The sequence below is a fragment of the Mastigoproctus giganteus genome, chromosome 2 (assembly GCF_048544385.1).
Source record: "Mastigoproctus giganteus isolate SK-2022 chromosome 2, ASM4854438v1, whole genome shotgun sequence".
NCBI lineage: Eukaryota > Metazoa > Arthropoda > Arachnida > Uropygi > Thelyphonidae > Mastigoproctus > Mastigoproctus giganteus.
This window is the reverse complement of record NC_143576.1, coordinates 175906551-175919012: the sequence shown is the minus strand read 5'-3', so window position 1 is coordinate 175919012 and position 12462 is coordinate 175906551. Positions and strand designations below refer to the sequence as shown.

At 36.3% G+C, this 12462-nt stretch overlaps 1 protein-coding gene across 4 annotated transcripts in view; it reads right to left on the bottom strand.

Annotated features, from left to right (window-relative positions):
• LOC150089770 (presequence protease, mitochondrial) overlaps positions 1 to 12462 on the bottom strand; it is a 284476-nt gene that overhangs the window by 193234 nt on the left and 78780 nt on the right. For all 4 annotated transcript variants that reach the window (XM_090389648.1, XM_090389649.1, XM_090389650.1 and 1 more), the window contains exons 6-7: positions 9175 to 9271; positions 8233 to 8393 (exon numbers count right to left, since the gene is read on the bottom strand). In XM_090389648.1, the coding sequence (XP_090245774.1) occupies positions 8233 to 8393; positions 9175 to 9271 (258 nt within the window). The remainder of the gene's footprint in view (positions 1 to 8232; positions 8394 to 9174; positions 9272 to 12462) is intronic.

Below are 12462 nucleotides of genomic sequence, written 5' to 3'. Positions count from 1 at the left end.
TGAAAGTCAAAGTACAGTAATACCCCGACTTGCGCTACCCCGACTTACGCGAACTCGGAGTTACGCGGTTCTTGATTTTTTCGTTTGGCAACACTGCCGCCCATTATCTTCAAGGTCGTTTTTCATATGTTATCGATATACGGTGCGACGGCAGAGAGTGAGAGCGAAAGATGAACAAAATTCAACTTTGCTGCGCATGAGCTGCACACATATACAAGAATTTGTATTCCAACTGTCATATTTACATGTGTGCGTTCAAATTCGTGCTCAACTTTTGTTGGAAATTACATCGTTTTCACGAGAGAAATGGATCACGTCGGTCGAGCCGTATACAATCAGTCCTCGTATAACACATGTTTACACCACACGAATTCGATCATACACGATTTATAAATATGGTAACGATATCTTATAATATAACACGAACCGAATTGGCTTATGCACGATTCGCCTTTGTGTTTACAAGAAATGGCAGTCGAACGCAGAATCACCCCAACCGAACGCAACACGATAGGAATGAAGAGAAGATTCTGAAAATGTATTTATGGTTTTTTATATCAGTGAAGGGGAAACACATTTCACCATAATAACGTAAAAACCAACACAATTCCAGCCATAAATACATTAGATGCAATTAGATCGAGTTTACTACCAGGAACCCCTAGAAATGTGAGGTGTTAATAGTGTATCTCTGCCTTATGGTGTTGTTTATTCAGTTGCTACATGCACGCAGCTTTATTTATGCGTATCAAGCGTGCCTCCTCGTTTTGTAATTGTGCTTTATTCCCTAAAAATTAGTAAAATACTTAAAAGGTGTAAAAAGGAAGCGTACTGGTGGAGACACTGCAAATTCAGAGAGAAAAAGAAAAGCAATTATAGATAAACAGAGGCGGACTGGGTCAAAAATTCTTACCCGGGAAAATTTATAGTGGCCTCATACTATGGTTTATGGCCAAAATCACCCGGCAAGGCTTATGGCCAGTCCGCCTCTGTCGATAGCGAAAAAATATGAAATTGTGAAATGCTTTGAGCGAAATGAAAGACCATGTGATATTACAAGAGCTACAGGCCTAAATGAGGCAACGGCGAAAAGCACATGACAATTGCAAACTTGACAGAAGGTCTCAGCTCAATTGAAAAGGGCTTAAAAATTTTAGAAAACATAGACTCCAACGAAGAACGCGTTATAGCTACAAAGCAAGGAATAAAAAAATTATTAGCTTGCTACGAAGAAATTCTGCGTGAAAAAAAGAAGGCGCTGTGTCGTCAGACGAATTTGTTAGATTTTATGAAGCCATCGACATCGGAATAACTTTTTAAAGTAAGTCATTTATTTTTTTAATACATATTTTGTATTAATATGTATAAAGAACTGCAATTTTATTAATATTTTTCTTCTAAACTAGTGTTTTTGTTAGTCCTTGGTCCCAATTAAACAAAATTTACATGTATTTATATGCAAAGTTGTACCCCGACTTACGCAAATTCGACTTAAGTGATTTTCGTCGGACCCACCTATCGCATAACTTCGGGGTATTACTGTAGTGCAATACCTGGTAACTTGTTGTGAAGGTAGCCACAATATGAGATAAAATCAATTGATGCCATTACACTACTTACGTAGTTAAATTTATGAGTAAACTATGGTGTATTTACGCCGATATTATATAGTTCATTTCACCCATAACATATTATGCCTTGTGCATTTAGTCTTCAAAATATTATCTGTACCATTTGGCATCTCTCATATTGTGGAATTAACTTTGCAACTGTGATGGCATGTCAGCATTATCAGGGTACCTGCCCGCTAACAAGCTCCGAAATGCGTCTGGGTGGTGGTGGTGATAGGACAGAGAGTGGTAATCAATGAACACTGCTCTTTGTGGACTGATTATTAGTAGTGGAGTCCCCCAGGGTTCGGTGTTGGGTCCATTGTTGTTTTCTGTATTTATCAAATGATATTGATGCATGTCATGTTTTTGTATATCAGGCTTAATGTCGAAGTTTTCAGATGATACAAAAGTTGGCAGAGTTGTTAATGACAGTATGTTACTGCAACAGGATATAGAAATGTTGGGCAGATGGGCTGAAAGTGGCAACTGAAGTTTAACTTTGAAAAAAGCAAAGTACTGGCAAAAGCATATAGGTAGCAGTAACCCCAGAGAAATGTACCAACCGTGTAGTGTTACACTCAGGGCAGTGGAGAATGACAGAGACCTGAGGGTAATTGTGCAGTTAGATATGAAGTTTTCTGAGCAGTGCAGGCAATCTGCCAGAGAAGGCCACGGGGTCTTGTCAATGATATACAGGAATTTTGCTAGCAGGTATAAGGAGGTGATTATCCCATGGATGGTTGAGGCCACACCTTGAGTACTGTGTACAGGTCTGGAGGTCTCATTTTAGGAAGGATATACAGTTGCTAGAATGAGTACAGAGAAGGGCAACAAGACTGGTGAGGGGAACAAAAGGGTGCTCTCACGAAGAAAGGGTTATATTCTGCAAATTGCAGTGTCTGGAGACTACGCACCTGCGAGGTGATCTGATTGTGTATAAGGTCTTGAATGAATTGAACAAGCTCAATGTTGATGGGATTCTTTCTCTTGCTCAGATTACCAACCTGAAGGGACATAAACTGAAATTGAAGAAAGACAGTTGTTGAATAGATGTGCGGAAATTTGTCTTTAGCCAGCGGGTAGTTGATTGCTGGAACAAACTTTCATCTGTAGTTGTGGAAGTTGATAACTTAAATAAATTCAAGGAAGACACGGATAAACTTTTTAAGCGAATGGATGGTTGAAATGGGAAGTTTTTTTTTTTTTTTTGCTGTGCTGTATAAGCTTGCTTTCTTGTATCATATGCCTCTACTGATGGTAATGCTAGTACTGTCCACTCAATTCTAGGTTAAATGGATAACGAACATATGGGCAGGTCTGGAGCAGAGCTAGATCCCGTGGAGAGGTGAATATACATGCATATACCTGTATTTAGTAATGCTGGCTGATGATCATCAAGTACAGTTTTGATCATTCACCCTCCATGATCCATGTTCACAGACTCCCACAATGGGTGAGTTGCATTTAGATCACCTAAAAGTCATACGGGACAGAACAGTTGATTTAGTAAATTCTCTACTTCTGTGGTAGAGCATGATATTTTTGGTGGAAATGGAGACATATGGTGGAAATGGAGATATAAATGGAGACAACAATGAAAGTAATGCCAAGAACAATGCAAATGGCTACTGCTCCTAGAGAGGTGCAAAGCTGGATAGGTTTGGATGGTATGTTTTTGTAACTAAAATTGCTATTTGCCAGGGACTCAAGACATCTGTCACTTCTGTATAGGATATATCTGAGAACTGAGGAGAATTATTTGAAGATAAATATGTTTCCTACAGACAAATGCTTGCAGGATCATGCTGGTGCATTAAATATTTTAATTCATTTAGGTTGCTTCATTGTAGGTCTCTACAATTTCACTGAATGATTTTCTGCTTTATTTGGTTTTAGACTTAGTGGATTGTCTCGTTTTGGAAATACTGGATGACCAATATCCATATCATCATCAGCATGTAGCAGGAGAACTGTATCCTCATTATCTGATTTCTTATCAATGTCCATATTTCAATCTAGTTATCTATTTCATGCAGGATTTGGATCATTCTTCTTTGTGAAAGGGAAAGAGATATTTTAGAAGGAACTGTAATATCAGTCTGTGTTGAAACTCTTTAGTGTTTATGACTGCACTGCATATGATTTGGAAGACATCAGGTTTAATATCTGTTTGCATGATTTTTGGTGTGAGACATTTTTGCAGGATTTGGATCATTCTTTTTTGTGAGCGATTCTGACTTGGGTGCATTGTCAGGTAGAATTTGTTGCACTCTGTTTTTGTTGTTGTCAGCGTCTTGCCATCCATGAGGAAAGATCTTGCCTCCTGAGAAAGAGATATTTTAGAAGGAACTGTAATATCAGTCTGTGTTGAAAACTTTTAGTGTTTGTGATTGCACTGCATATGATTTGGAAGATACCAGGTTTAATATCTGTTTGCATGATTCTTGGTATGAGACATTTTTCTCTACCTTGTACTTTAGAATTTTCTTACCCATTTTCCATGATTCACTAGCTTTGGAATATACAAGATGAGCACCCTGACAATTGGGACATTGTGATGCTACAACAGCATATTCAAATTGGGAGTGTTCTTTTTAACACAAAAATGAGAGTAGGAGTGTGTTATATGCCTACTGACTGTGATGAGTATAATGAACAACTGTACACACAAATAGAGTGGGGCATAAATCAGATTGTCTCATAATGCAAGATTTTAACTTTCCAGACTAGCACCTTGTGGGTTGGTCACTCATACAATAGCAGGTCTTTTGGGGATATATTATTATTATTTTTTTTTAACCAGCATGTTAAAGAGGCAACAAATGAATGCAATACTCTTGATCTCATTAAGAGATGTTGCTTGTCATGCATTAAGAATCTGCAGATAAAAGACACAGTAAGTGGCAACGATTACTGTGTACTGATATGGGATTTACTTAAAGATGTAACTAATATCAAGGGCAAGGGCACTTGCTTTTGCAAAGTTAACTACAGTGATCTCAAATAGTCTTTAAATTTCTTGCAGTCGGACCAACTGATAATATACTAATGGAAAATTATAAATGGGAAACAGTTGGGGAATCATAGAAGTTATTAGGCTTTTTATACTAACTGTGGGATACTGTTCAAAGCTTAGACCTAAAATGATTGTGAGATGAAATGATGACACATGGTAGAGAATAAAAATGCATGGGATGCATATAAATCATCAGATATAAACTAGTTGGCAATTGCATCACAAACGACATTAGGCAACCTACGGGTTGATCACAAGAAGTCTCTGGCAAAAAATGCAAATAAAAGCGGCAAAGACTAGAAGGAAAGGGATAAATCACACTGGTCCACCAGATATAAATAGTTTAACTGTTGATGATCCTGCTCAGGTTGTTGATAAACTGAACAGGTATTTTGCATCTACATTCACATGTGGAATTTAAGGGTAGGGATGCCAGAAGTTTATTAAATTCTAACAGAGAGCTAAATAATATTGTGAAAACTGAGAGAAAAGTGGAAGAGAAATTTTGAAGCTAAACGTAAAAAAGGCATCTGGGATGAACGGGATCTATCTGATTATATTAAGGGAGGTGGCAAAGTAGGTAGCAAATCTTTAGCCATAATTATGAGAGCATCCTTGGTTCCAGAGGAGGTCTTTATGGAATGGAGATATGTGATTGTACCCTCAAATCACAAAGGGAGATCAAAGAGCAACATGAGTAATTACAGACCTGTTAGCTTGACTTCTGTCTAGGGAAAATAATGGAGTCTAAAAAAGTAATACAGAACTATCTAGATAGCAATGCAATTATATTGCAATCGCTATGTTAAGAGACAATCTTGTCTGACCAATCTGACCGGATACTGTGATGCTGTAACAAAGACCTTTAAAAATAATTTTGACACTGTATACAAAGATTTCATAAAAGCTTTTGATAGTGTTGCACATAAAAGACTTCTGTACAAACTGGAGCAGTGTGCTGTGTGACATTAAGGGCAAGTTATGCTATGGATAATGGGATGGTTGAGTGAAAAAAAAACAGTTGTTATCAGTGGACACTGCTCTTCTTGGACAAATGTTATTAATGGAGTTCTCCAGGGTTCAGTGCTGGGCTCATTTTTTTTTATATATGGCATGTCAGGCTTTGCAGGTTGGCAGAGTGATCAGTGACAGTAATCAAGGTATACTACTGCAACAAGATCTAGAAAAATTAGGCATATGGGAAATGACAGTTGAAGTTTGAACATGGTTAGGCTGTATCTTGAGTACGGCATATAGGTTCAGAAGCCTCATTTTAGGAAGGATGTGGATCTGTTGGAAAATCTGCAAAGAGCAATGAGATTGGTGAGGGGAACAATAGGTGCCCTTACCAGGCCTGAGTTCTGAAAATAGCAATGTTTGGAGACGAGGCACCCATGAGGAGATCTGATTGTGGCATTAAGGGTTTTGAATGGATCGAGTATGCTCAGGAGCTAAAAGAAAACCTGGAAGACAACAGCGGAGATGGATAGATGAAATTCACGAGTTTGTGGGTAGTAAATAGATGGCCATGGCACAAAACAGAAGGAACTGGAAAGTTGCCGGAGAGGCTGATGATGATGCTCAGTGTTGATGGAATCCTATCTCTGTCGCTCAGACTACACTCATGGGAAGGGGGGATAATTTCAAATTGAGGACGGATGGTTGCAGGATAAATGTGTGGAAGTTTGACTTCAGCTAAGGTAGTTGATTGTTGGAGTGAACTTCCATCTGGTGTTGTAGAAGTGGGTAGTTTGAACAGATTCAGAGAAACTATCAGAGGGGACAGACAGGTTGTCACCTGTCTTATCCCTCTGATTATTTGATATGGAAAATGTTCCCCTCCACCGGTTGATGTTGTATAAGCTTGCTTTCTTTTATTGTTTGCTCTTACTAGCACTAATGAATTATTAATATTTGCTAATGTGCCTAAAATGCAAAACAGTGCAATACATTAACTTTTTTTTTTTTTTTTTGTTATATGCTAAAGCAGCTCAGCAAATTAGGGATCAGTATATTACAGGAATGAATATTTTAAAATGTAAGAAATGTAGTCATTGGGGGGTTAAAACTGTGCGAATCAACATGTAAATATGTTTATGGTAAGGAAACGTTGCATTCTTTATGGTTTGGAAGAAAATTATTTTAAAATATATTCAACATAATTAAAAATATTGGACATTGAAGAAGGAAGAAGAAGGATAATAGCGTGACCTTATGAATAAATTCATTGACTGTAGATACAATAACTACTGGTGTAAATCTAATAAATAATATGCATATATCCATTTATATACATAGACGACCTCTGGAAACCAGGCGAAAACCAGTTGTAATCAGCCTTCTGCACTAAATGGGGCTCTGCTGTAGTCACCTTTCCTCTTCAAGAGCATCTTGTGGGATGCATGATGACTCTTCCTATGGTTAAAGCCAGCCCCTTTCAAAATCAGCCATGTGGTAGGCAATGGCATACCACCACATTATCTGATGCCACAGAGACCATAACAAAACCAACTCCAAAAACTGCTGTTAAAGGAAGACCTGCAACTAGGTAGAAGGATGGGATCAGTGAACTTTTGGGCGTGACATTTTGCGATGCCGCTCGTATAGCATATGATCGATGCAGTTGGAGGATTGTATTGGTGGCCACAACAGTTCCTCAGGGAACTATGTGACTGGAAGAAGAAGATATTATGTCTGTAAATTGCATGTATTCTATGGTCCATTTGCCAACCAATCAACTCAGTTATCAATGGTAAATAAAGAAGAGAACAATAGAGAACATATTCATAGTACAGGCACACAAGGATATATCAGTTCAATCATCACTAACCCAGTCATGGTTAAAAAAAAAAGAGCCCATAAAAGTCCCACCTCTCTAGATGGGACCCAGGCCTTTGCCATACTGTGTGGATTGGAAGAACTACCTTCACAATCATTGTGCTAGCTGTATATGGTGAAACCAATCTTTATTTTCATTTCTGGACATGAGTCCGAAACTGACATTTCACGGGTGAATTCTGAAACTACTTCCTCATAGTGAAGTAGAAAGACAGTTGCCTATTATTCTTATGATATTTGTTGCGGAATAAAGATAGTCCTTATACCTTCTTGAAAAACTCTTAGCTGAATAGTGAAAACTGAGTCATCCTGTAATGGCATTGTTTGATGCAAAATAAGACATTAATGATAAATAAAAAAAAAAGCTGTTTCTAGAACACCTGACTAAAGATCTGAATTTTGAAAGCAAGTTATTTTTCTTATTATTACTTTAAAAAGCATTTCCTGAGTGACAAACATTTACCATCTTAAAACTGTTTTTCAATGTAGAAGATAAAATCTGATTTTTTTAAAAAAAATTAGACAACCTAAAAAAAAAAAAATCAAGTGAGGAAAATAATTTTTGTAAAACTTACATGTTTATTGATAATTGTTTTTATTGTAAAATGAATTATACAACTTTTTATAAAAAAATATTTTCTTATTTAATCACAATGATTTTAATTAGATTTATTCCTAAATACAAAAAAAAAAAAAAAAAAAAACATTCACACTCAAACCAGTTAGTTTTATGTTAGGGATAAATAACTTTTGTTATTAACTTACCTAGCATTGCTAGGATGGTAATGTTCAGCATGGAACTGCTTCAGCTGTTCATATGTCAAATGGGGTATTTTCAATGGATCACCTCCACTAATAAAGGAATAGGTCCCTGTTGTCATTAATTTATTCTGTAAATGTTCTGCAAAGTGGGTCCTAGAGTCTGACTGTTGAAATTAAGGGTAAGATGAAAATCAGATTTTCTTTTTTTTTTTTTTTTAAATTTTAGGACTGAATGGTTAAATAGAATAAATCATGTCTTTATAAAATTCTAAAATGAATTTCATATCGCTCTAATTAGTTAGCTATACAAAGTATAAATATCTATGGCAAAAAGAATAAAAATGCATTTAATGATATAGTTTTATTTTAATTGGTAGTTCCTATCCTATTTTATCTGGAAATCTTACAATTTAACTGATCCATACTGCAATCCCTAACATGACTATTTTTATATATTTTTTTAATATATATTTTTTTTTGTACAATACAGGAGCAAAAAATATTAGTGTGCAAAGACCTTACATATGTATAATTTATTTATTCACCTCAAAAAATATTATTCTGACTCTAAGCAATGTTTTTATGGTAGTAAAGCAAACATGCTACTAACATCCATAAACATGAAAACTTGTTAGCACTGTGTGTGCGCACTTGTTAACACTTATCAATAACAAGGCACATATGAAAAGCAGAAACCATACAACACAGCTGCATGTGATTAAAAATGAAACTTTGTCCAGGTTTTGATGCTCAACTCAACAGACTATACGTCACTAAAACTTTAAACTAATCTAAATCATCATTCCAGTTTTATCAATGACCAAACACTGAATCGCAGCTGGTGTTGTAGAACACCATTATGCCTGGCCAGGTTGGGAAACACAAATTTAAAGAATTCTGTAAATCCTACTAGGCAAGTTAATCAAAAAAATTAAGTTTACTTACAAAAACACCTTTCATCTCATTAAAAACAACTCCTTTTAAAATAATAGGGGAATTTTTATCATCAACTGTTTCATGTTCTAGTCTCCATCCTTCTTGCCTAGGAAGGAAAAATCATCACAATGAATTTTACTTATAGTCACATATTAAATTACTGATATATGGTTAGTACACTAAAAGAATTGAAAAACATTATATAGTAAAACATTTTAATTTATTTTACAATAAATATTATTCACACCAGCACCCCAATTTCATAAATTCAGTTTGCACTATTTCAAAGTTGCAAAATATAGAAAATCTATTCTGCATTATTAAAATCTCAAGTTGTTTCATCTTTATCTTGGGAATTCCCAATTTTTTTTTTTTTTTTGATAGGTAGTGTGCATGACACAGTAATAGAAAAGTAGTGTTTGTGTTATTTATCTAGATTTATGGAAGAGTCAAAATGGATTAACTACTAATGAAATCGACTACATCCTCACTAACAGAAGATATATTGTGAATGATGTTACCGTCCTGAATAAGGTAAATGTTGGAAGTGATCACAGAATGGTAAGATGTACACTTGATATAGATGTAGGAAAGGAAAGGAAAAAACTGACTCAAGTAAATAATACAAAGGTCTTTGAGATAACAGAAGAGGAGAAAAAGCAGTATGTACTGGAACTTAAGAATAAGTTTGAGCTTCTGCAGACTGCTCAGGACCAAGACATCGATGAGGAATATTACAACTTTCTGAAAGTGATAAAGCCCAAGAAACCTACAGGAAAAAAGAAATCCAAAGAAGAAAAAATTAGTCAAGAAACACTTGTCATGATGAACCGAAGACGACAAATAAAATGCAAGAAAAACACTAACAGGGAGAAAATTGAGTATACTGAGTTATGCAAAGCCATTAGAAAGAGACTCAGAGAGGACATAAGAAGATTTAACACAAGAAAAGTAGAACAAGCATTAAGGGAAATCAAATGATTTCAATCAGCAGCCATGAGCAGTAATACAGAAAGACAAATGATACTGAAACTGAAGAATAGCGATGGTGTACTTATAAGCAGAGAAGCTTATAAACAGCAGAGAAGGCATAATTCAAATAGCAGAAGACTACTATAGAGAATTATACAAGGAGCAGGAGAATGATACCAGCAGTGGGGAAGATGGATTGCAAAGTAGCAACACATACGACATACCCGATATTCTTCCTGATGAGGTAGAACATGCATTGAAGAAAATGAAGAATCAGAAAGCCCCGGGGGAAGATTAAGTTACTGTAAAGTTGTTAAAATTGGGAGGAAGAGACATAACACAAAAACTGGCAAGGCTCTTCACAAAGTACATTAGAAAAGGTGTGATGGCTAAGCAGTGGAATAATGCAATCATAGACCAATTAGCTTGTTATCCCACATCTACAAGTTGTTCACAAGGGTCATTACTAACAGATGAGAAAGAATACTTGATGAGAATCAACTGAAAGAGCAAGCTGGCTTTAGGACAGGATTCTGAACTATGGATCACCTTCACGTAATATCGCAGCTAATGGAGAAAGCAAATGAATATAAAACACCATTATGCCTGGCATTTGTGGATTATGAAAAGGCATTTGACTCCATACAGCATAAGGCAATGTTTCGGGCATTGCAAAGACAAGGCATAGATACCCCACATATTATGATTTTGAAGAAAATATATGAGAGTGCCACCTCCTTTATTAGACTAGACAAAGACAGTAGGAAATTTAAAATTGAGAAAGGGGTTCGACAAGGAGACACAATATCCCCGAAGCTGTTTACTGCTGCCCTCGAGGAAGCTTTCAGAAGATTAGACTAGTTGCAGAAAGGAGTCAATGTGAACGGAGAGTACCTAAACCATTTACGATTTGCAGATGACATTGTGGTCATAAGCCACGATCCCAAAGAATTAGAGGAAAATCTTAATCAGTTATGCACAGTTAGTAAGGATTTTGGACTAAAGATGAATATGGCTAAAACAAAAGTAATGATGAACAAGTATGCCACAGAAAGGGACATAATGATTGAAGGAGCAGTAATTGAAAAGGTGGAGTCATACTTATCTGGGACAAGTTATTAGCTGTAATAATGATAAATGGCTGGAAGTCAAGAGAAGAATAAATTTTGGATGGATAGCATTCAGGAAATATAGTCGCATACTGAAGAGCAATATCCCAGTTTGTCTGAAACGTAAAATAATGAACCAATGTATACTCCCCACCATGACTTATGGAAGTGAAACTTGGGCACTCACCAAAAGAATGGAAGAGAAACTGAGAACTAAACAGCGAAGAATGGAATGAATTATATTGGGAATCAGACTGTTAGATAAGAAGAGAAACACATGGATTAGGCAGCAAACTCAAGTAAAGGACATTCTTATCAAAACTAAAGAACTAAAATGGTCTTGGGCAGGACACATAGCTCGAAGACATGATGACAGATGGACTAAGAAAATAACAGAATGATATCCAAGAGGAGCTAAAAGAAAACCTGGAAGACAAAGGAGGAGATGGATAGATGAAATTCATGAGTTTGTGGGTAGTAAATGGATGGCCAGTGCTCAAAACAGAAGGAACTGGAAAGTTGCTGGAGAGGCCTTCATCCTGCAGTGGATTGAAAATGGCTGATGATGATGATGATCTAGATTTAAATATGTACTGTAAAATACTGTAAAATATGCATAGCAAAACAATGTACACATACAAGGTGCATCAAAAGTGGAGTAAATCAGACCAAGGAGTAAATTATTTTTATTGTTACAGATATTCAAAATGACAACCTCCAATTTCCAAACTTTTGAATTCTTTGTACAAATGATACCTTGACATGCATCGATGTCTCTTTTGTAATTTGACGGCATTTTTCCGATGATACAGCTTACTTAAATTTGTCAATGTTTCTTGGGCAGTTCCTGTAAGCAGCAGACTTCAAATGACCCCAAAGAAAAAATTTGAGTGGTGTGAGATCTGGTGACCTGGGCAGCACTCAACTAGGCTTCATTGTACTATCCATCTGTTGGGGAACTGTTCATTGAGGTAGTTTCACACAACCAATGAATAATGTGGTGGTGATCTGTCTTGTTGGAAGAACATGTTGACCCTTCATTGTAAAGTGCATCATCCAGAAAATCCATCATGTTTCACCAGTAACACTGTTGTCAAAGGAATAAGGACTAATTATATGACTATCCCATATTCCAGTCCACATCATAACCCAGGGGTTGTTTTGCACATTAGTTGCTTCCATCTGATTAAGATTACTGTCTAACCAGTAATGAAAA